Here is a 21,023-nt window from a genome sequence, read left to right on the forward strand (position 1 = left end):
CATCTTAAAAACGCTAAAGAAGCCGGGCAGGAAACACGGGCTGTGCTGAATCTGCCGCGCGGGAATCGCCACCATGGGCTCCCTCTGGGAATGTGCTGCTGTGGATACCAAGGATACGTAAAAACAGCGAATAAGTGAGGAGGTCCAGCTTTAAGACAGACGAGTTATTGCGTGTCTGTGCTTTGTGGTTTTTTTTCTTTTTCAGTCGCGGTTTTCCGCCCTGGCGGCGCGGGCGGTGCCGAATGTGCGGCGGTGAAGCGCCAGGCCGGTAAACAGCGCCCGGGTGAGGCGATGGCGGCGGGCGGGCTGGCGGGGCTCCTGCCCGCCCAGACACAGCTCGAGTACGCGCTGCTCGACGCTGACACTGCCCAGGAGAAGGAGAACCTGGTCTACCAGTACCTGAAGAAAATGGACAGCCGTGAGCGGGACCTGACGGTACCCGAGCTCGGCGGAGGTGGGTGGCGCGGCCCGGGCGGGGCCGGGGCTGTCCCCGGGAGAGGCGGCGGAGCCCGGGCTCTCCCCGTGTGGGCTTTGCCTGGAGGTGCCGCTGCCTGCGGGGACCGGGCAGGGCCGGCCCCGTGAGCTGCTGTTTAAATGGCACTTGTGCCTACAGGAAATGCCGCACCTGGAAGCACTAGGAGCGAAGGGCAAGGCAAAAGAGCCCCTTTAAACATTCTCTCCCTGGCTGCCAAAACACGTTGTGTAAAGCCTGTATTCTAAATCTGCTCCAGTCTGTACTGTATATTTATATCTGTCGCCTCTGGTCATAGTGAGAACCTTGCTAACTCTCCCTGCGTTCTCCTGAGCTCTCTTGGTTTCCCGGAGCATCCTTTAGGATGTTCCCCAGCTCTCTGTCCCCATGACAAGCCGCGCTTGGCAATTTTCATACCCCTGGTAATACAAATTCTGCTGGAGAGGTCATTTGTCCTCCTGGGGTGGTTTCCCACATTTCCACGTCTCTTCTTGTGCCAAGGGGAAATAACAGGTTAAACCTTTGCAAGTCCTGCTCATGGTCTTTTTAACCTTTGAGAGGCTCCTTTGCAGCTGTGGGAGCTCACATCATACTGCAAGACAGAGACCTCAGGAGGTGAATTTCAGGGTTAAAATCACACTTATCTTGGGAATAAATTGTGGTTTTTAACCAGTGGAGCAAAAGGAGTGCTCTCTCTGTCTAGATTAGGGGCCCTGAGTTGAATTTTAGCTTTTGCCATTAGTATTGTTTCAGTGTTCTGTCACTTATTTTCTCCTCTAAAAAGAGCTCAACATCTATGAAAGGTATTTTAGTTCTAGTGAAAGGGGAAAAATGCTGTGAAATATATGAACTACCCTTTTCTTTTGAAAAAGCTGGGGGAATAATGCATATGCTTGAATTATTCTCATTATTCTCATCAAAGCTAAATGAGTATGCATCCATTTATGTTTATAAATATATGGAGATAGAGAACAGTCCTCCTCTTAGTGAAATACAAAACAAGCCTCCTGCTGACTTGAGTTGGAATAACTTCTGGAGCCTTAAGAACTTATTTTCTGAAACTGTCAAAGTGAAAGTTCAAAAACTAGTTAGCTTTGCATTTTATCATAACTATCTTTTTTCCCTCTACAGTTTTCAGAAATGTTCAGAGATAGTACTGGCACACCACATTCTAGGATATTTATTCCTTATCTTGATACCTTTGATGGGATCAGAGGAGGAAAGAATGTTTTCCTGTCTTATGTCAAGTGGTTAAAATAAATGACCATGAGTACTGTTGTGCATATCTGAAAAAGTTGTATTTCTTCCCATGTGACAGAATTGATACCCGTCATTTCAAACTTTGAAAATCACAATCAAAGCTATAAGCACAAGAATATTCCAATGATCTTTGAAATCAGTTCTTTCCAGAACTGTTGGAAAAAATCATTAAAACACTTTTAAACTTTTAGTAGCCTTTATATTTTAAATAATTGATTGTTACCCAAATGGTGTTGTTGGGTCATAATGTAGGTCATATTTTAAAATGTATGAAATTTGTTCTGAGGCTTACATGTTCTTTCAATTAAAAAGTGCTTGTGTAAAGATATAAACTACAATTTCATTTTACAGTGAATCTTATTAATAATATTTTAATTTACTAATTATGAAGAGTTGTGGAACATAAGGATGAGTTGGACAAATAAAAGACTTTTTGTTTGCTTTTCTACTTGCATAAAAAGGGATGTCAAACTCTTTTTTCTTTTTTTAAAGTTAAAGCACCAGGAGCATTGTGTGGTGTTGGTGCCTTTCCCTACCCTTCCCCTAACTGACTATCACTGTTCTCTGAATTCCAGATTTGCAATGGTTAAACACTGAAGGTCCTATTTCTCTTCACAAAGACCTTTGTGGAAAAGTTGTGGTGTTGGATTTCTTCACTTACTGCTGCATCAATTGCTTGCACCTACTGCCTGACCTCCACGCCTTAGAGCACCAGTACTCTGATAAAGGTAAAAGTGCTTTGGCTGGCTTGGAATAGAATTTCCTGGCACTGTTGCAGGCTGAGGAGCTGAGTCACTTTGTTGCTGGTTACTAAACTGCTGGCAGTATTTCAAAGGTGTCTAAAAATGTCTTCTAATCTTTTAAGTAGCCTAAAAAAGGTGACTATGTGTACTTCCATCACATTTTTAAATGGGGTTAAATAAAGTTGTGTCTGTGTAATTACATGAACAGGATATGTGCTTGAAGCCCAAACCTGATGTCTCTATAAATAAGTCAACTTTCAAAAAGTTCAAGATTCAAGAATGTGAGACACTGGCTCAAAATAAATATAAGTAGGTAACTTTCTACCTTTGACTGAAGAACCAGCTCTGAGAAAAATATAGTAAAGGTGGTCAAATGGAGAGAGACAGGTGGTAGAATACGATATAGTTTTTTTGGTTTTTTTTCCATTGGAACTGAAATAACAAAATATGTAAGCTTGATGCAGAATTTTTTTGGTATTGATATCATGTTGTGTACCATTAATATCCCTATATTCTAGAGAGGGAATTACGGTCTTTAAAGTCACATATGTAATGAAATCTGTCTCACTCTGACTGAATACAAATGCATGAAATAAAAATAATTTCTATTTAGAATGCAATGTCTTTTCATGAGGGTCTTTCAGAGATAAGCTGTAGTCTTACACAGAGTCTGTCAGCTACTCACTTATCTGGGATATTTTAATAGACTAAACAGGAAGATGAAGAACAGTGTTAGTTTCAGTCATAAAAATATTGTATTAAATACAATACATATGTAGTAAATAACATTATAATGTTTGATTCTCCATTGCTGTTTCTGATTGGTTTTAATTTTGGTAGTGTTTATTTTCATGTGTTACCTTTTTCACTTGAGAAAGAAATTGCAAAATCTTTGAAATTTGCATAGTGCTTTAGATAGGTTACTTAGTACTTCACTGAAGATTCAAACTAATTTTTCTGCCTCAGAAAGCGTAGATGTTTGCTTTGGAGAAATTAGAGATGCAGTGTAATGTTTCAAATAACAGGAACTTTGTCTTATAAGGATAAAAACTTACTGGCAATTTTTGGGAGTGGGTGAGTTTTACGTGGAAGGTGAATGGCAAATCACAAGGGGATTGTTCTGAATCAAGCATGTTGGGAAGAAGCTCTAGATACAGATTTTGGAAGATTATATTGGCATAAAAAGAATAATACCTTTAAATGTTAACTATTTTATAGTATACTTGAGTGTAATAAGATAGCTGTCATATCCTTAATCTGTTTTTAATGCTAAGTTGTTAAATCAGCTGATAACGAAATACTCATTTTAACAAGCTCTCCCCACAAGTTTGCTCCTTTAATATCTCTATACTGGTGTAGAAGAGGCTGCAGCACTCTGAACTAAAGGTCTGCTTGGAGACATATTTTTTCCTTTGACTTGTATTAAACTTTTGTGACAGGAGTTACTACTTTGCTGATGGGTGATAAATTATTTTTGTATTTTAATTACCTCTGTAAGTTTTCTTTTTTTATTTCAGCTATCCTGTTGAAAATGGAGTGAGAAAAGAGATGTTTGGGGTGAGAGTAGAGGTAAAAAGAAAGAAGAACAGGTGTGTGGAGCATTAATCTTAAATTTAAACCATTAGGAGGCAGAGGATAGCAGTTGGATTTAGGAAGAGATTGAGGTGCTTGATAGTTCAAACAAAAAGAAAAATACATTGTGTTTTTTCACTGTAGATCTTCCTTTTGGTTCTTTTCTGCTGGTTTAATGTCTTGATTGTCAGCCCTTTCAGGATTATTTAATGTCTTTTCGTTGTGCTACATGTCTAAATCTTAACATTACTGTAATGTATATAAATATATGAGGCAGGAAGGGTAGCAGGGTTTTAAGCCATAGAAAATTTTTCAATATGTGGTCTTATATCAGTGTGCATCTTCTTCACCCAAGGTAAACATGATTTATTAATTACTAGCAGAAAGGGGAGGGGAGAGTTGTTCACTTGAGAAGGTTGAGAAAGATAAAAGTTTGAAAATAAAACATCTTGCTTGGGTAAAGCATCTGTCCCGTAATGCATTTGGATATTCAGTCTCATTTGTATACTTGAAGGTATATTGCCTACTTTTCTTCAGTTACAAGAATAAACCTTGATCTAGCTGACTGTACATTGTGTACATACATATTCTGTTCATACATGCTTTGATGACTTTTTTTCAATGTGGTTCAAATGCCCTTACATGGAACATGTTGAAACTTCAGCTGTGTGATCAGCAGACAGTAGAAGTTTACAGCTAACATTATAAGAATCTAATGATCCTAAATCATTATAAATATTATAGTACATGTCCCATAGTTCTATTGTCTGGAACTTCAGGAGATCTGTTTCAGAATGAAGACTGCTTTCCATAGGATTGAATGTCGCCCAGCATCTTTATCTGATACACTCTCACTGCTATCTTCAGTGGTGCTATTTCTGTGTTTCAAGTGGCATTCAGAAAGTTATTTTAAACCCCAGTGCATATTCAGTTCATGTTATCAGCAGTCCAGAAATTACTTCTATAAGAGGAAGTACTTTTTAATATTTAGAAATAGCTTGGCATAAATCCAGTGTTGTGCTCTGCTGTAATCCTTCAAAGTGTTTTAAATGGAGTGCATATTGTTATTTCTGAGCAGAGCATCCATCATTTCCACAGGAGTTTTCCTCATGAGGGAATGTTGTACCTTACTTGTGCTGTTGAGGTGTTCACTATAGAATTGTCTTTCTAGCTTTAATGATGTTTTTGAAGGACAGATAAAAGCTCTGGCACTGATCCCTTTACAGTTAAAATATTTGACCTGCTGTTTGGTTTTCAGCAGTTAATGGTTGTACAACTTCATCTGTCTGGTACTGCAATGTTCTGCTCCAACAGGCTGTATCAGTTATCAGACGTTTTAATTGTGAAATTGTTATATTCAAACCTGCCTTGTTTGAAATGACTCTTTGTCATTTTGTCCTAGTTGTCAGTGCTGCCATTTTTATTTGAAATACAGAATACTGTATTGATTTCAGAGGCCTATTCATAATATCTTTTACTGTTTATCTAGGAGTAGATATGTCCAGGTAATTCTGGAATTTCACAATTGCTGTTAGTTTTGGCTTCTAGCTAACTGTGAAAAAGAATTTTCTAAAACATCATGGTTGTATATAGGAATCAGAAAACAAAGAGGTGTCCTTAGTATCTTAAAAAAACTCCAAACTGTCAGTTGAACAGCAACAACTTAACCCACATTTATTTTTAAAGTATTTTTTAGCTTAGTATGTAGAGATTCAGGAAGTGAGAACAATTCATGTCAGCCAGCTGGGGAAGTAAGGGTCCTAAAATTTGATAATTTTACCTAAGTGTTATTTCTGAGTTTCAGGATTTTCTATACATAACTATTTATATTCTTACTGTGATGTAATTGCTTTCTGTTTGTTCAAGTCCTCTCTCATTCTGGGAAGCAGTCAGTCAGATTATGAGATAACTGGATTTTTCCATTTTTTAAAAAAACTAAATTTATTCATTAATTTATTTGTTGATTATTCACATATATTTCAGTGCACAACTTCCTTTTTTCTTTGCAGATGGTCTGGTTATTGTTGGTGTCCATTCAGCAAAATTCCCAAATGAAAAAGTTCTGGATAACATTAAAAGTGCCATTCTAAGATACAATATTGTCCACCCTGTAGTAAATGATGCAGATGCAACACTGTGGCATGAACTAGAAGTGTCCTGCTGGCCAACTCTGGTCATTCTTGGGCCTCGTGGAAATATGCTGTTTTCTCTTGTTGGAGAGGGACACAGAGAGAAATTGTTTTTATTTACTTCTATAACACTGAAATTCTACAAGGAAAGAGGACAAATCAAAGATAACAACATCGGAATAAAGCTTTACAGAGACTCCCTTCCACCTTCTCCTCTGCTGTTTCCTGGCAAAGTGACTGTAGACAATTCAGGAGAAAGGTTGGTCATAGCAGACACTGGACATCACAGGATTTTGGTTACTCATAAAAATGGACAAATTTTACACACTATTGGAGGTAAGGATGTATATGTAAGTTCTTTATAGCAGTTTCATTTTAGGAGTAGAGTATGTTTGCTGTGCCTCCTGGGCTGATTCTTTTCCTGCAGGACGTGGCAGTTTGTAAGCATTGCCAGAATATTGTTTTGCACTAAAATCACTTTTACTCTGTGTGAGAGGGTATGATATAAGACCATCAGTGGGAGACTGTTAATGCAATGGTTGGAGATGCCCAATTGTTTTTCATTGCTTCATTGACTAAAATTCATGTTTTCATGTGATGTCCAATATGAATTACAAATTGCATTTTGTATTCCTCTGAAGGAGTTGCAAATGGGTTTAGGTGTAAAGGATGTACATCCACATTAAGCATCAAGGTAGGGAAAAGACCAGACTGTAATGCCTCCCTTTCCAATAGAAGTGATCCTTGAATTGTTGTGGTGGTGTTGTGAGGAGAGGTTTTTCATGTGTGCTTTTTGTTTGGTTATTGAGTTTTTTTAATGGAAGAGCATTCCTGTTTAGGATCTCTGGTTTCAAAACCAGAGAGGAGAATTACTAAGAGCAGTGGCATTCCAGTAAGTACACAGGAACCTGAAAATGCAGTTGCCTTAGTACATATAAAAAGACCTGTGTTCTTGTCAAAATGGAGATGATAATGTAGAAACAAGCTATGAAAATAGTGAAAATGTTTTAAATTTAGTTATATTTATTGCAAAGTTTATATAAGTAACATTTCAGCTTTAGAAAACTAACATCCATAGTTGCTTTTGTGAAATAACAATGTACTTTATAATGCAGACAAAGACAATTTGCACACTCTTTGTATGCTTTACTGTTTCACAAGTGAAATTGTTCTTTTTTTAAACCTATTAAAATGGTCAGCTACATCTTTGTGCAGCAAGTATGTAACTGTTAGGACAACCATAATAGACAAATTTAGGAAATGGTAGAATCCTCAAATTATTGAAAACAATGGTTTGTTTATGTCTCAGAATCAGGACCTCTGTGCTGATGTGTCCTATATTAGTTAGCCTGGAATTGACTAATGCTTGCCCCAGGACAGGATCCTAAAAATCTCATAAAAATACTCTTCAGTTTAAAAAAAGGAGGAAAAATTCTCTTGCTATTTGAAGTGACACTGCAATTGGTTAGACAGGCTATTTATTCAAGTAAATCTGATTTATCGTTAAGGCATTGATGTAAATACCTTTCTCCTATATGGATATTCAAACAGAATTTCTTATGACAAATATGAGAGAACTTGGTTTCTGCTTGATATGTGAGAGGAAGTCTCTGCCTACAAGTTGCCCTTTAGTGTTCTGGGACAGTCATTAAACAGGAATTCAGGAGTGTCCTAAGTCCCAGTGGTACCCTCCTCCCTGTGGCATTGTGTGCTATTCCCTTCCCTGGGCATGTGCACCCTCTCACTTATGAGGTGAGCTGCTGGAATCTGACACACCAGTACTTCAATCTGTTGTGTCTGACGAGGTCTAAATTAATTCCTGACAGGAGGTTGTAAAAGTTTTTGTATTTCAGTGACTCAGTTAAATGATTCAGTGGGCAGAAAATAATGTAATGAAGTTGATAATGCGGTAATAAATGTGGGCATGCACAAAGGTTGAAATTGTTATTTGCATCATAAATCATGGTACACACATAACTCATACCTAAATATCTTCTGCCATACCCTGCTGATGCACTTTAAATGCTACCTCCTTTGAAGTACAGTGCTTACCTTCAAACTGTCATGTTCCTATTTCCAGACTGTTGTATGCAGAAGACTGTCACTCCATCATTCTTAGTGTTTTGTGTAATGAGTTCCATATCATGTTTTTCCTAATTAGTTTTCTTAATGAGAAAATGTTGATAATCAAATCTTAGTTTCATCTGTGATTACACTAAAATCTAAATCAATGCAGTGGAGTTGAGCTTTTGAAATTTTTTTTTCCTGCTGCCTTGCTTTGATGTAGTCAAGAATAAAAAAAACTGTAATTTTTTGTCTTGCATTGTTGCCGTTGTCTTTTAGCGCAATTTAGAACCCTATTAGGACTCCTCTAGAGCAATTTAGAACCCTAGTAAGACCTATCCTTAAAATATGAGCTTAAAAAAGCAGAGAACTTGATGCAGATTGAGTTCAGAATTTAATAGCACCAGGCTATTTTGATTACATAGCACAGTGACTAAAATGAGACTACACCAAATAATGTAAAATGTACAAGGTGCTGTGAAAGCAGCTCTTGGAATATGTAATTCTTCTAGAGATTTAAATGTATGCATTATTTTATTTATTTTTAACTTTATTTTAAAGGTGACTTTTTTCCAAAATTTTGAGTTTGTTATGTTTTACTTGTAGGTCCAAACAGTGGAAGGAGAGATGGAAGATTTTCAGAGGCGGCTTTCAACTCACCACAAGGGATCGCTATAAAAAATAATGTTATTTATGTAGCCGATACAGAAAATCACCTAATTAGAAAGGTAAATTTTCCATAATGAAATTCAAAGTTTAATTCTTCGACTGTATTTTACTTATACAGGTGAAAATGTACACCACATGAATTACTCTCCAAATAATGTCAGAAAGGAAATTTGGTCCACAATCTTGTAAAGAAATGCGCTTGTGCAGGGTTTTTTTAAGGGCTGCATATGCTTTTGTGCTTCCTTTCATATGCAGATGAGGTGGGCTACTCCTTATAGCATAACAGGGTTTTGGTTTGTTTTTTTTTTTCCTAGTCACTCTTACTTTCCTGTTTTGAGAAATATCTATTCTTAGTACTGGAAGCAAAAACTGGTTTTGTTTCACTTCCAGTAGTATCAGATTCTTATCTAAAGTTATTGTAGTGCTGTGGTGCAGTGAATATCCAAACTTCCGTTGGCTTTCTGGGCCTCTCAAATTCAGGTAACTGCCCTGATACCAGAATTGGCTGCATGTGTGTTCTTTTTGATTAAACACTTGTAAAGTTTTAGCATGTAGGAATTGGATCTTACATTAGGTTAGGTCAAATTTAGGATAATCAGAAGTTTAGTTTGGTGATGCAATGTAATACTGCCTTATTATTCAAAGTGTTGTGTGTATCTCAGAAGATCTTGGACTTGGGTCCTCACCAATATCCCATTTGTGATTGGAGGAGGTGCACCCTTAATGCATCTGAGGCTCATTTGTACATATTGTTTTATATGGAGGTGGGAAATACTTTGACAGTATGTGAGTTTTTAGAGCATATTCTTATATGAGTTTAAAATAAAAAATTACATCTATTATTTATCTAGGTATTTATCCAGAAAATTGTGCTGCTTTCTTCTACAGCTGTTGAGCAAATGCTGACAGAGCAATGTTAATTTTTGTTGTACATGAAATAGAGTTCCACATACATGGTTTTCATGCTGTCTGCTGCTTCCCTACCCCCATACTCCCTGTCCCTCAACAAGCATTGTGGTAAAATTGATTATTCCCCTAAAAACCAAATGCCTGACATTTGTTAGGCTTTCTCTGGTTTGGACATCTATCTCAAGTTACCTGCAGTTTTGGTCAAGTTAATTTCATATGCTCATTTAATGTGTCATTTTGCTTCACTTAGATTGACCTGGAGTTGCAGATGGTGACCACTGTAGCAGGCATTGGGGTACAAGGTGTTGATAAGGAAGGTGGAGCAAAGGGAGAAGAGCAGCCCATCAGCTCTCCGTGGGATGTGGTCCTTGGAAGTTCAAGTACTGTATCAGTTGAGCTTTAACATCTCATATTTACTTGTATGACTGTTTGCTAAATATTTTCCTGTTTTGGTATTAATCTGAGATAGAAGAAGGAAGGATTTACTGTAAAACTGAGTCTAAACCACAATAGTTTCTATTGCAAATGATAACTGCAGTTCTGCTTTGGATCCTGAAATGTTACTTGATGGAAGAAAAATTCTTTTGTATCAAGTTATGTAGTTACTGGATCCAAACACGGAAGGAAATTATGATTGCTTTTTGTTAGGCCAGTGCTTTACGCCAGGATGACTTAAGAAGCAGGTATATTTTACAGGAAGAAAGCATTGCCTGAAAGTTCCTTTCCTTGACTATACAGACATGTCCAACCACTTGTAAATATTTGAGTTTAGGAAATAAAAATAATTTTAGTTGGGGACCTGTTTCTTCTTTTTTAGGCCACATAAAATCATTAGGCTCAAGATCACTATTGAGTCAGTCAGGTAGGAGAGAAATATCTCAGCACAAATCTAGCAAGCATCACAAGGTAAAATAAATCTTTGCATAATAGGATGCAAGAATCACCTGAGGACTTAAGTAGCTTTCTTTCCCAATTCACTTAGCACACACCTGAGCCTGGCATCCCATAGCTGCCATGTTTTCCGCTGTTACTGACTGTGAGTTGAAACACAATTTTCTTATGTTTCCATTTCAATCTAATTTAGAAGTTGCAGATGCTAGTTTATTAACAATGACAGAACAATGCTTTGATGTGTCATAAACCCCTTAGGTTGGTATCTCAGACATGAAAAATTAACTTCCAGTTTTGGGATTTCTTTAATCTGCACATGAGCAGGGTGGGGAAGAAGCATGATTTACTTCTAGTATCTTGAAATTAGAGGCACTTTGTGAGTTTAGTAACATTTTACTGGTGTGAAAGCATTAGTTAAAATATTGTGTCAGTTTTGAGGGAGGAAAATACACTGAAATGTAAGGAGACATAGAATTACAGAATGGTTTGGGTTGGAGGAGACTTCAAAGACCATTTTTCTTACTCTCCTTCCATGGGCAGGGATATCTTCCACTAGACCATGTTGCTCAAAGTCTCATACAGCTTGGTCTTGAACAATTCTAGGGATGGGGCATCCACAGCTTTCCTGGGAAACCTGTGCCAATTCCTCACCATCATCACAGTCAAGAATTTCTTACTAATTTCTAATGTAAATCTGCCCTCTGTCAGTCAGTTTGAAGCCATTTCCTCTTGTCCTAACACTGCATGCCCTTATGAAAAGTCCCTCTCCAGTTCTGTTTTAGCCCTTTTATGTACTGGAAGATGCTGTGAGGTCGACCCAGAGTTTTCACTTCTCCAGGCTGAACAACTCCAGCTGTCCCAGCCTGTCTCCATAGCAGAGGTGCTGCTCCAGCTCTTAAATTGTCCTTGTGGCCTCCTCTGGCCTTGGTCCAACAGGTTCGTGAAGCTGATTCAGAAATGCCGATAGTGTAGAATCTTCTGGTACAAATACATTGTCAGTATAGACAGAGTGCAACCAGCAGCCTTGAGTACTTGAGTGAGCAACTGGGATATGTTTTCAGATTTAACACTTCTATTAACATGTCTTGCACAAAAAAAAGTGCCTTTTTTCAAAGGTCTGCTCAGCAACCCTTACAAGCTGTGTAAGCATATGGAATCCTACGTGGAAGAGCAAGAAGGAGCACCTGAAAGAGAATCTCATTGGATGTGGGCTGCTATTAATGCAGACATGAGTTATAGTGAATTTGGCACAATCTGATTTTCCTTTCGTGAACCAGGACTCTTGTGTGACTAGATGGTGTAGTTTTCAAGAGATCTTGAACCAGAAAGCTGATCCCTGTGGGATGTTATTGCAGAGCTGTTTCACAGATCAGCAAAGAGGAGCGTAATAACTGATCACTGCTTCAGAAACTTGAGCTGGTTAACAGAACTATTCAAAGTATCCTATAATTTTAATTTTTCATTATGCTTTCTTCTGCTTCTGTCAATAGTTAAATATATGATGATTTTTTTTAGTTTTGAGAGCTCTGCTTGTTAAATGTTAATTGATATGATAATTGTTATCAACATGAACATAGTATTTACTGAGTTAGTCACCTGTAGAGGATTAGTCATCCGTACTGTTCAACACTGACTGCTGAATTTTAATAAGCATTTGCATAGAAATCAGATCTTCTGAATGCACTTTGTTCAGACCGGTGCAGCCTTTTTTCATATTCAATTAGAACCCATTAGTCAGTTGTCTGCTTAGATTGCCACAAAATATGAAATAAACTGTCAGTTAAGCAGAGATTAAATCAATTTAAATTCTTTTTTTTTTTTGAGAGGGTAATAAACCTATTAGATAAACCAAGGGAAAATATACATTACTGTAATGGCAGTAAGTTCTAAAATTCTTCAGAAACCTATAACCAGAGAGAGTTGTAAAAATGTTAACAGGAATCTGTTAACAATCCTGGAGCATGAGGAACCAGGGCTGCAGTGCATGTTTAGCAAGCATTTTGTACTGTCATAAGCTGCAGTGACTTCTTTAAGTTTGTTGCCAGACATCAAATAGTTTCTCATATACATCATCATAGTGTGTCAGCAATGCAGCAGAGTTTGCCAAGGTTGCATTGTTGAGTTGCAAATTGCTGAGTTACAACTTGCTTGAGCATAGTGGGATCTTCTGTTACTCTGCAGTATAGGACAGAGTGCACTTGTGCCTCTCAGAGTGCTTATACCCTGTTGTTAAATGTTCAAACTGTTCTGCCAGTGTCTGTTCAGGCACATGGATGGATGAAGTAATTTATGAGAGTTTCAAAAATTTTTGTTTGCACCCACACAGCAGTGTCCCTTTTTTTACATATCCCTATATCTCTCTGTGCAAGTTGCAGGAATTAACATGCACTTCAACAAACATAGGTTCATTATTACAAATTTTAGAAGTTTGACTTTTGTGTTAGCTGGTGTGGCATGTGGGAAATAACACCATGCCTTCCCATTTTTCTTAGATCTATGTAGCTTAAACTCTGTGCAGTTTCAGAAGATAGATTTATAGTTGTTTTTTTTAAATATGGATTTTATAATTTTTAAACAAGTGATGCTTCCAGGAGTTTCCTTTCAGTGTTCAAAGCCCTGCTATCCAAAGCATGAAAGGGAGAAAAAGGAAGTTGAAATGTTTAAGCAGGTTATGTACTGCACTGGATAGTATTAAAACAGCTTATGCTGACCTTTTTCAAAGTCTCAAAGGGCAAAGGTTGCCTTTTAAGAGAAAGATTTTTCCACCATCATTGACATTTCAAGTTTACTCCTATATATGGTTTAGAGTATGTATTGACCAACTGAAAATAAGAAAATCTTTAAAACCTTAATATGTAGGTGGTTGAGAAATGGAAAATACTGAGAAAAACTTTGAGGAGGTGGATATTCTGAGTTAATATTCAGAGCTGATTCTATATAGCATTATTTTAAGTGTCCACGTAGTATTTTCCTAAGTAGGCTTTGTTGCTCTGTTCTATACCAATGCTGAAATCTGAGACAGAGAATGAGTGAGTGTGAAACACCATTTAAACAAAATTTGGCACAAATGTCTCCCTTTGAGGTGGGGGAGTTAATGGAGACAAAACAGATGGTAGGATTCAGACAGAGTATTCTTCCTTGTAATCTTTTTTATTTTTTGTAGTTGTGGCCACTGAGCTTGTATTTTACCTTCCTGTTAAAATTCTTGAATGAACTCCATGGATTAAATTCTGGCTTTGCTGAGGTTGTCCTGAAATTTGCATTGACATAGATTGTGTGGGAAATAGAAGGGGAGGGGCAGCAGCTTAAAAATACATTACAAAATTACTGTGTGCTTTTTTAGCTTTCTCTGTTGTGCCCTTCTATTTTTATTTAGTGGGTGTTGAAAGCAAGTGATACTTTAATGCACAGTTGATTTGAGCATGAAATGTTCTTGATAGCTGCATTCTTGCTGGAAGGAGCAAGACAATGACCTGTGCTTGGTGACATAACCGTGTGTTTCACATTCCAAAATCTGACCTTAAACTGCATGATTGTAATCTATTTATAGAAGCTCCCAAGTACAGTATTGACCATGCTTTCAGTAAACTTGTTGTGAATTTTTACGTCAATTAAGTATTATGTAGATATGATTTAAATGAAAGTACAGTACCATATCATACTGGTGCAACTTTTATAGCCCTTAAAAGGCAAAAGTATGTAAGATATTTTTCATCCTTCTCTGTGTTTTTGCTTGAGGGTTATTTGGTACCACTGCATTCCAGAGCAAACACTTTTTTTTTTTCCTGTATTACTCATGGTGATTCTTTCATAATGTAAAAAAAAATTAAAAATTGCTTAAGCAGTAAGCTATTAGCACTTCCTGCTTGAGCTCAGGATCATACATGAAGTGTTTATATCTGAACTCTGTATCTTGAAGAGATGCTTTCTTCTACATGTCATCCCTTTTCCTTCTAATCTGGTCTCATTCTGCCATCACTGTCCCGTGGAAGGAATTTTCCTGGGTAATAGCTGAAAATAAAGGAGCTGCTTTTGCTATCATCAGGATTTAATTTGGAACCATTTTTCTGGACAAAGCAAAGCTAGAATTCTTCCAAACATCTGTTGCATATGTGATATGACTTCATGATATAGCAATGTAGATTTACTTGGAATGCAAAGGGCCTGCTCATCTCTTTAGCAATTTCATATACAAAGTACAAATTCAAACATACCCCGTTTGGCTTTGCCCTTGTACAAGTTTAGTTCCACAGAAATCATGGTTAAAAGATGTCACTGACACAAACCTGCATTGTCTTTCTTTTCTTTTGAACTGGATCCTAAAATACTTGTAAATAACCATTATTTTTTATTTTAGATTCTTGGAGTTTCAAAGAAGTAGCTTCATTAAAGAGAGGGGTGAAGTAAAGTGAAAGAGTTATGATAGGTTTTATTCCTGTGTAAGAACTGTTTTAGGTAAAAAATTCTTTAGAGAAATAAGAAATTGGGAAGTTACAGGTCAGGATTGCAGTGAAGCAGGACCTTACCCCATCTTACTTTGGGTTTATGAGTATTGCTGAATAGTAATAGTAACAAAATTGATTAGTATTTCACATGTTCATTATAGAAACAGCTTAAGAAATGAGGTACTTATGTCAATATTTTAGTATAATCATGCCTGTGACATACAAAGGCTGAAGTCTTGACATAAGGATATAATGGGAGTAGTGACTGAGTGTTCAACAGTAATCTTACTCAATTTAGTTTGACAGGCTGCTTTTCTAAGTTGGACTTCTCTATGTTTTGACAAAATGCATAATGAAAGTGATTACTTTCTGCAGTAAAAAAGAAGCAGTTGGATTAGCAGAGTTGCCTTCCTAAGAGGTGTCAAAAGAATTTTGAAGTTCATGACTTGAAATTGCCTTCTGTAAAAACGTATTATATTTTTACATGGAGTGATGGCTCTCATTCTCTTTGCTCCACAGACTATAGTCTGATTCTGTGAATCAAATTTATGTTCACCAGTAAAGAAACTTAAAATACAAATCAAATTTCTAAAGAATAGTTGATATATCAGTTCTTAATTTCAGATGCAAAACTGATGAAAATACCCATATATTAACGCGTCTTAGGCTTTGTCAGGCATGCTGGGATCAGGAGACACATTTTTTAACTGTTACCATTTGAGGCTGGAAGTGCTTTTGGATATGGAATACAGGTGTTGGAAGTAGAGGGAGACCATGGTGCTGAACTACCCTCAAGTGTGTGTGTGTGTGTGTTTGCTGTGCTTAATTAGGAATGAGTAAAACACATAAACAGACTTGACTCCTTTTGTAGTTACAATGTCCAGATTAGTTCTTTCATGTTTGCAAATACTATCTCTTCTGCTCAGGATTTTTTTTAAAAAATATTTACTGCCATTACAGTTAGGAGACCTGAGTTAGAAAACTTGGCAAAGAAATAAAAATTACTTCATTACAGTCATGATTTCTAGCTCCTTATTACCTCCACTGTATGAAACCCCCTTGGTATCTAAATCCAAGGATTCCCCTTAATGAGAAGGAAGGTATGTTAACTAAGGAGGGAAATTCCAGAAGCATTTTGTTTCATAAAGGGTCGTGCTGTTTGCATGATGCAACACTATGTGAAAGAGTGCCAGGTAGCAAAACAAAAACAATAAAAAATTAGAATATTGATTTTTAGTTATCCAGATAGGATGATGTGTATGTGGTAAAGTACACTGATAAAGCATTCCTTTGGAGCTTTGCTGTTTGTGTCTCATTGAAGAACACCGATTCTCTATTCTTCTGTCACATTTGCATTTAATTTGCTGAACTTCTACTGACTGAAGAGCAGGTGAGACATGCATTCACTGTGCATGTGCCTGTCTGTGAACTGCAGGGTGTGGTGTGTAGCCCCTTTTGCTTCTTGAGAATTTGCAGAGGATGAGTGTACCAACAGACTTCTTCCTTGGTTCTTTTTATTTCTTCAAAGATAAAATTAGTAGACAGGAATAATATTTTCAGACTTCAGTCTATTTAGAAAATGTCAGTGGTGCCAGCCACAAAATGTAACTTTGATTCCCAGGCTTTTAATTCCCAGTCTGGAAGTAAGCATGCAGTCCCAGACAGAGAAGCTGGAAGTGTGGGTAGTCCTGGGAATGGAATCCCTTCAAACAGATACTGCTCCTGACTGGTGCCAAAGTAATTCTGTGCATTCAGATTGACTCACCAGTAATGGTCAGCAGTGTTCTGATTGTTCAAAGATGTGCCTGTGTACAGACAGTACTGTGAATTCTTAACATGCAGATATAGCAGATGCAGATTCAGGAGCTGCAGCATTGTACAATTACTGAGGCATCATCTAATGGGAATGTTTGTGCACTCAGAGCTGTAGCTCGCTATAAGTGAATGTTTAAAACACAAGGATATCCCATTTACAAGCCATACCTCGCTTGCATACAGGCACACCAGAGACAAGAAAGCACATACCCTAATAAGGAGAAACTACTCTGCATTTTTAAAACAGCACAAGATGGGTTGGAATGTGGCGTTTAATTGAATAAATGTAAGAGAATTGCTTTGCTCTCTTGTGTTGTTTTATTATAAATTCTTTAGAAATAAATACTTTCCATTCATGGGTGATAAGGAGTTGTTATAAAGATGACATTACCATAATTTTAGCATTCTGGCTCTTCCTGGCCCCTTTCTCCTGTGAGAACTGTACAAGGATGACAGTGGTGATATCCTCAAACTGCTCTATCGTGAAAGAAAATATTTTTCTGTCATTTGTATCAGAACATAAAGCATTAAACTATGTGAGGACTATTGTGTGAAAAAATACCTTTGCTATGTAGCATTTGTTTTCATTTTCTTGGGTTGTGTAAATTTTTTTTATTAAAGCTCTGACTGAATTTCACATAGAGCTTGTGCTGTTTCCATGTTTGCATCCATTCTCTTTGTTCTAGTGGCCATCCAGTAGAAAATATTTGTGGTAAAATTTAAGACAGTTAGAGAGCTCTTACACATTTTTACTGCCTTATTCTCTAGTTGAAGAAGAGATCTTCTATCAATCTTACATATTCAGTAAAATTTGAATTTAATATTGAAACTTTTGTCTCATATTTCATACATCTTGCTGGGTGCAGAATTAGAATAAGAAGCCTTTTCAATATTTCATCATCTGGGTGTCACAGGGGAGTTTCAGTCTGTGGTATCAGGGAATTGGATAGATGAATGGAACAGATTTTTCAACAGTACTCAGTTCAAGTCTTACTCCTTCATTTAATTGGTGGATAAAGTGAATATTAAATAATTAACAGAACTTTCTGAGATAACTCAGAATGAATTGCATAGCATAGCAAGATAAAAAAGCTCACTTTCTGAATAGACCAGTGATTTTAACAGTTTTCATTCTGGGGTACTTAGAATAGTAACATCTCAAAGTGCAAAATCTGCATAATGGAAATAGAAAATCCTGAAGCTGAGAAGTTACTGTATAGGACGGAGCAAAGTGATTTCATAATCCATTTTCTCAATTTAAATCTCTTAGAAATGAATTCTAATCAAAAAGTGATTGGGATAGGGACATTGTTTTGATTTTTTATACTGGAGTGGTTTTGGCATTGTTGGTACTTAGGTAGCATTTCTGGTAATTTATAAAATGTGTGTTTTGCAACTCAATTTTCAAACCTTTTTTTATCAAGAAAAAGCTTTGAGGAACTTTGCAAGTTTGACTTTCATTTTTGGAGCTCTAGTTTATGTAAAAACATGGAGCCACAGGGAGGTGCAGAAAAAAGTCACCAGAGTTAATTTGATAACAGTCTTGGGAACTTGTATATTGAGCCAAGAAACAGAGAATACTGAAGAAAAGCTCTGTTAAAATCATACCAGTATTGTTCTGAAGAGGGCTCACAGTTTAAGGAAATTAATTCTGGAGAAAGAAGGGTGCCACTTTTCCCCTCTTGTAGTGTGTAGTGTAGAAAAGATTTAGGATTAGAAGAATGGCGGGATCTCAGTTGGGGGAGTGGTAGTAATTTAATTTTTTGGACTAACTTGTCAGATTTAAAATGCTTGCAAGCATTTCATGTAACATTGCTTTTATTTTGAAATTCCAAAATATTTTTTGTTTGAGGGGGTGGGGAGGATGGAATTATCCATGATATTGTTTTCAGGAACAGCTGTGAGATGCACAATATTTTACAAGTTCATGTGAATAAAAAATTTCTCTGAGCAGTTTGAAGATTATTTTTCTCTTGAGTGGCTGATGGTTATTTCAATACCTAATAAATTTATGTAGAAAAACGCATGTTGATGTTGTCTATAACTACATGGGACAGTGTTAAAAAGATAATACTGTCCTCATTTTAATGCAGTTTTTGAATGTTAACTTTCTGTTTCTTAAGATTTTCAGGAAAGACTAAGATATGTAAATTTCTTTTGTTTTGGGTTGTTGGGAGTTTTTTCATTGTCTTTCACAACCTGTCTTCATGCATTTTTTATTTCTGTACTGTGATTATGTTTAAAGCTATAGACTACAAATATTGTCTTCAATTTCCACTTGTATAATTTTCTTTGTGAAGTATTATCTGGGCAAGCTTTGTGTAGTTATTTATAGATTTGGATTGCTGAATAGTAGTTTTATACTTCAAGTTGAAAAAAAATAGCTGCTTGACACATGCTTGAACACTTCTTGATCAGAAGGTCACTGTTCCACAGATCTGCATCTTGCATTTCTGACAGCACATTTACATATGCCTATGGAGAACAACTTGGAAACTGGGTGCTTACTTGAGGGGGAAATTCAGAAACGCCCAGGTCACATTTACTGCTTGAATAAACTGCAGTTGATGCTCTCCAGGGCAAGCATCAGTTACCCTTAGCTTAAAACATTATGTCCTTTGTATATAATGTACAATGGTACTGCCACGGTTATTTCTTTCAAAACCTGTAAACAACTCCCAGTAGTTTTTTGGAGTATCTAATTTTGTCAGTAGTGTAGCAAAAAAAATCAAGATTGCATCCCCCCAAAGCCATGCTTAGCAAAGATAGGTACTTATTTGTTGGCTAGTGTGAATCAAAAAAAAACAACATGTGAAGCAGACACAATAAGAAAATGTTGCAAAGAGCAAATCTCACATGAAACATTGCCTTTATCAGATAGGGATATTAAAGCCATTTTAAACCCCTGGGAATAAAATAGCAAGAAAAGAAGAAAAATAGCAAGTTTTGGTAGAAGAAAGACCTTCTCTCTTTTTCTCTCTCTCTCTCTCTCTCTTGCTCTGTTTTTTTGCTTGTGTTTTTATTTTTTTCCCCTGTGGGGAAGATGAGTAGAGGGTGGAGGGGGGGACAGCAGATTGGTTTGATGATTTCTTCATTTTATAAAACATTTCCAAAGTGTTTTTTGTTTTTTTTTTTAAATCTAGTTTTCTGTGTCCCTTTCTAAAAGTTTCAGGGACGCAGGAAGATGATGTGTTATGGATAGCAATGGCAGGCATTCACCAGATATGGGCACTGATGCTGGAAGGTGGAAAACTACCAAAGGGAAGGTAAGCAACTGGACTAAGAGAAATGTGAAATTGCTGCTTGATGTCTTGATAAACAGCTTTCAAATCCCAGAGAGAGAGATAATCCAATAAAACTCAAAATTATTTAGTTTAAAGGTTTATATGCTTAAAAGTCTGCCTCCTTTTCCCACATGTGTTAGATAAAATGAAAGATGGTACTTTAGCTATACAGCTATGACTTTGTAAAGTTCATTCATATAATTGAAGGTTACTTTTCCTTGCATTTGCTGAGTTACCTAGTAATGAATCATGTGCTGAGGTGATATAAAAGTTAGCACAAAGGCATTGAGTAATTCTTCACTGCTGCATTCCAGTTTGTTTTATAACCTGTTCTGTAGCTTCTGTTTATGCATATTGTCTGAGCTGTTTCAAATTCATGATTGAAATTGGGTGCTATTTGCCTTTAGTGACTTAAAGAAAGGAGTCTGCCTGCGCTTTGCTGGGAGTGGGAACGAGGAGAACAGGAACAACGCTTACCCACACAAGGCAGGGTTTGCCCAGCCCTCGGGGCTCTCCCTGGCCCCAGAGGAGCCCTGGAATTGTCTGTTCGTGGCCGACAGCGAGAGCAGCACCGTGCGAACCATCTCGCTCAAGGACGGGGCAGTGAAGCACCTTGTAGGAGGAGAGAGAGACCCATTGGTAATCACCTCAAACTTCCCCACACTGCCCTACTAATATTCCTCAAGCCTGACCTGGAGGAACCACTTTTGGGGTGAGAGGGTAAATCAGTTTCCATGGCCATCAATTTCTTAACTTCACTGCTTGGAATG

General features: G+C 37.1%; 1 protein-coding gene across 2 annotated transcripts in view; it reads left to right on the top strand.

Annotated features, from left to right (window-relative positions):
* The first annotated feature begins 101 nt into the window (after positions 1 to 101).
* Positions 102 to 21,023, top strand: part of NHLRC2 (NHL repeat containing 2) — a 32,434-nt gene continuing 11,512 nt past the window's right edge. Inside the window, exons 1-7 of one of the 2 annotated variants that reach the window (XM_033515499.1) lie at positions 102 to 454; positions 2,308 to 2,460; positions 6,057 to 6,512; positions 8,847 to 8,968; positions 10,069 to 10,198; positions 20,136 to 20,235; positions 20,661 to 20,892. In XM_033515499.1, coding sequence (XP_033371390.1) covers positions 292 to 454; positions 2,308 to 2,460; positions 6,057 to 6,512; positions 8,847 to 8,968; positions 10,069 to 10,198; positions 20,136 to 20,235; positions 20,661 to 20,892 — 1,356 coding nt within the window. In that variant the 5' untranslated portion in view covers positions 102 to 291. The remainder of the gene's footprint in view (positions 455 to 2,307; positions 2,461 to 6,056; positions 6,513 to 8,846; positions 8,969 to 10,068; positions 10,199 to 20,135; positions 20,236 to 20,660; positions 20,893 to 21,023) is intronic. The other variant, XM_015633509.3, reaches the window with a different exon arrangement.

Source organism: Parus major, chromosome 6 (genome assembly GCF_001522545.3).
Source record: "Parus major isolate Abel chromosome 6, Parus_major1.1, whole genome shotgun sequence".
In the NCBI taxonomy this organism is placed as follows: Eukaryota; Metazoa; Chordata; class Aves; order Passeriformes; family Paridae; genus Parus; species Parus major.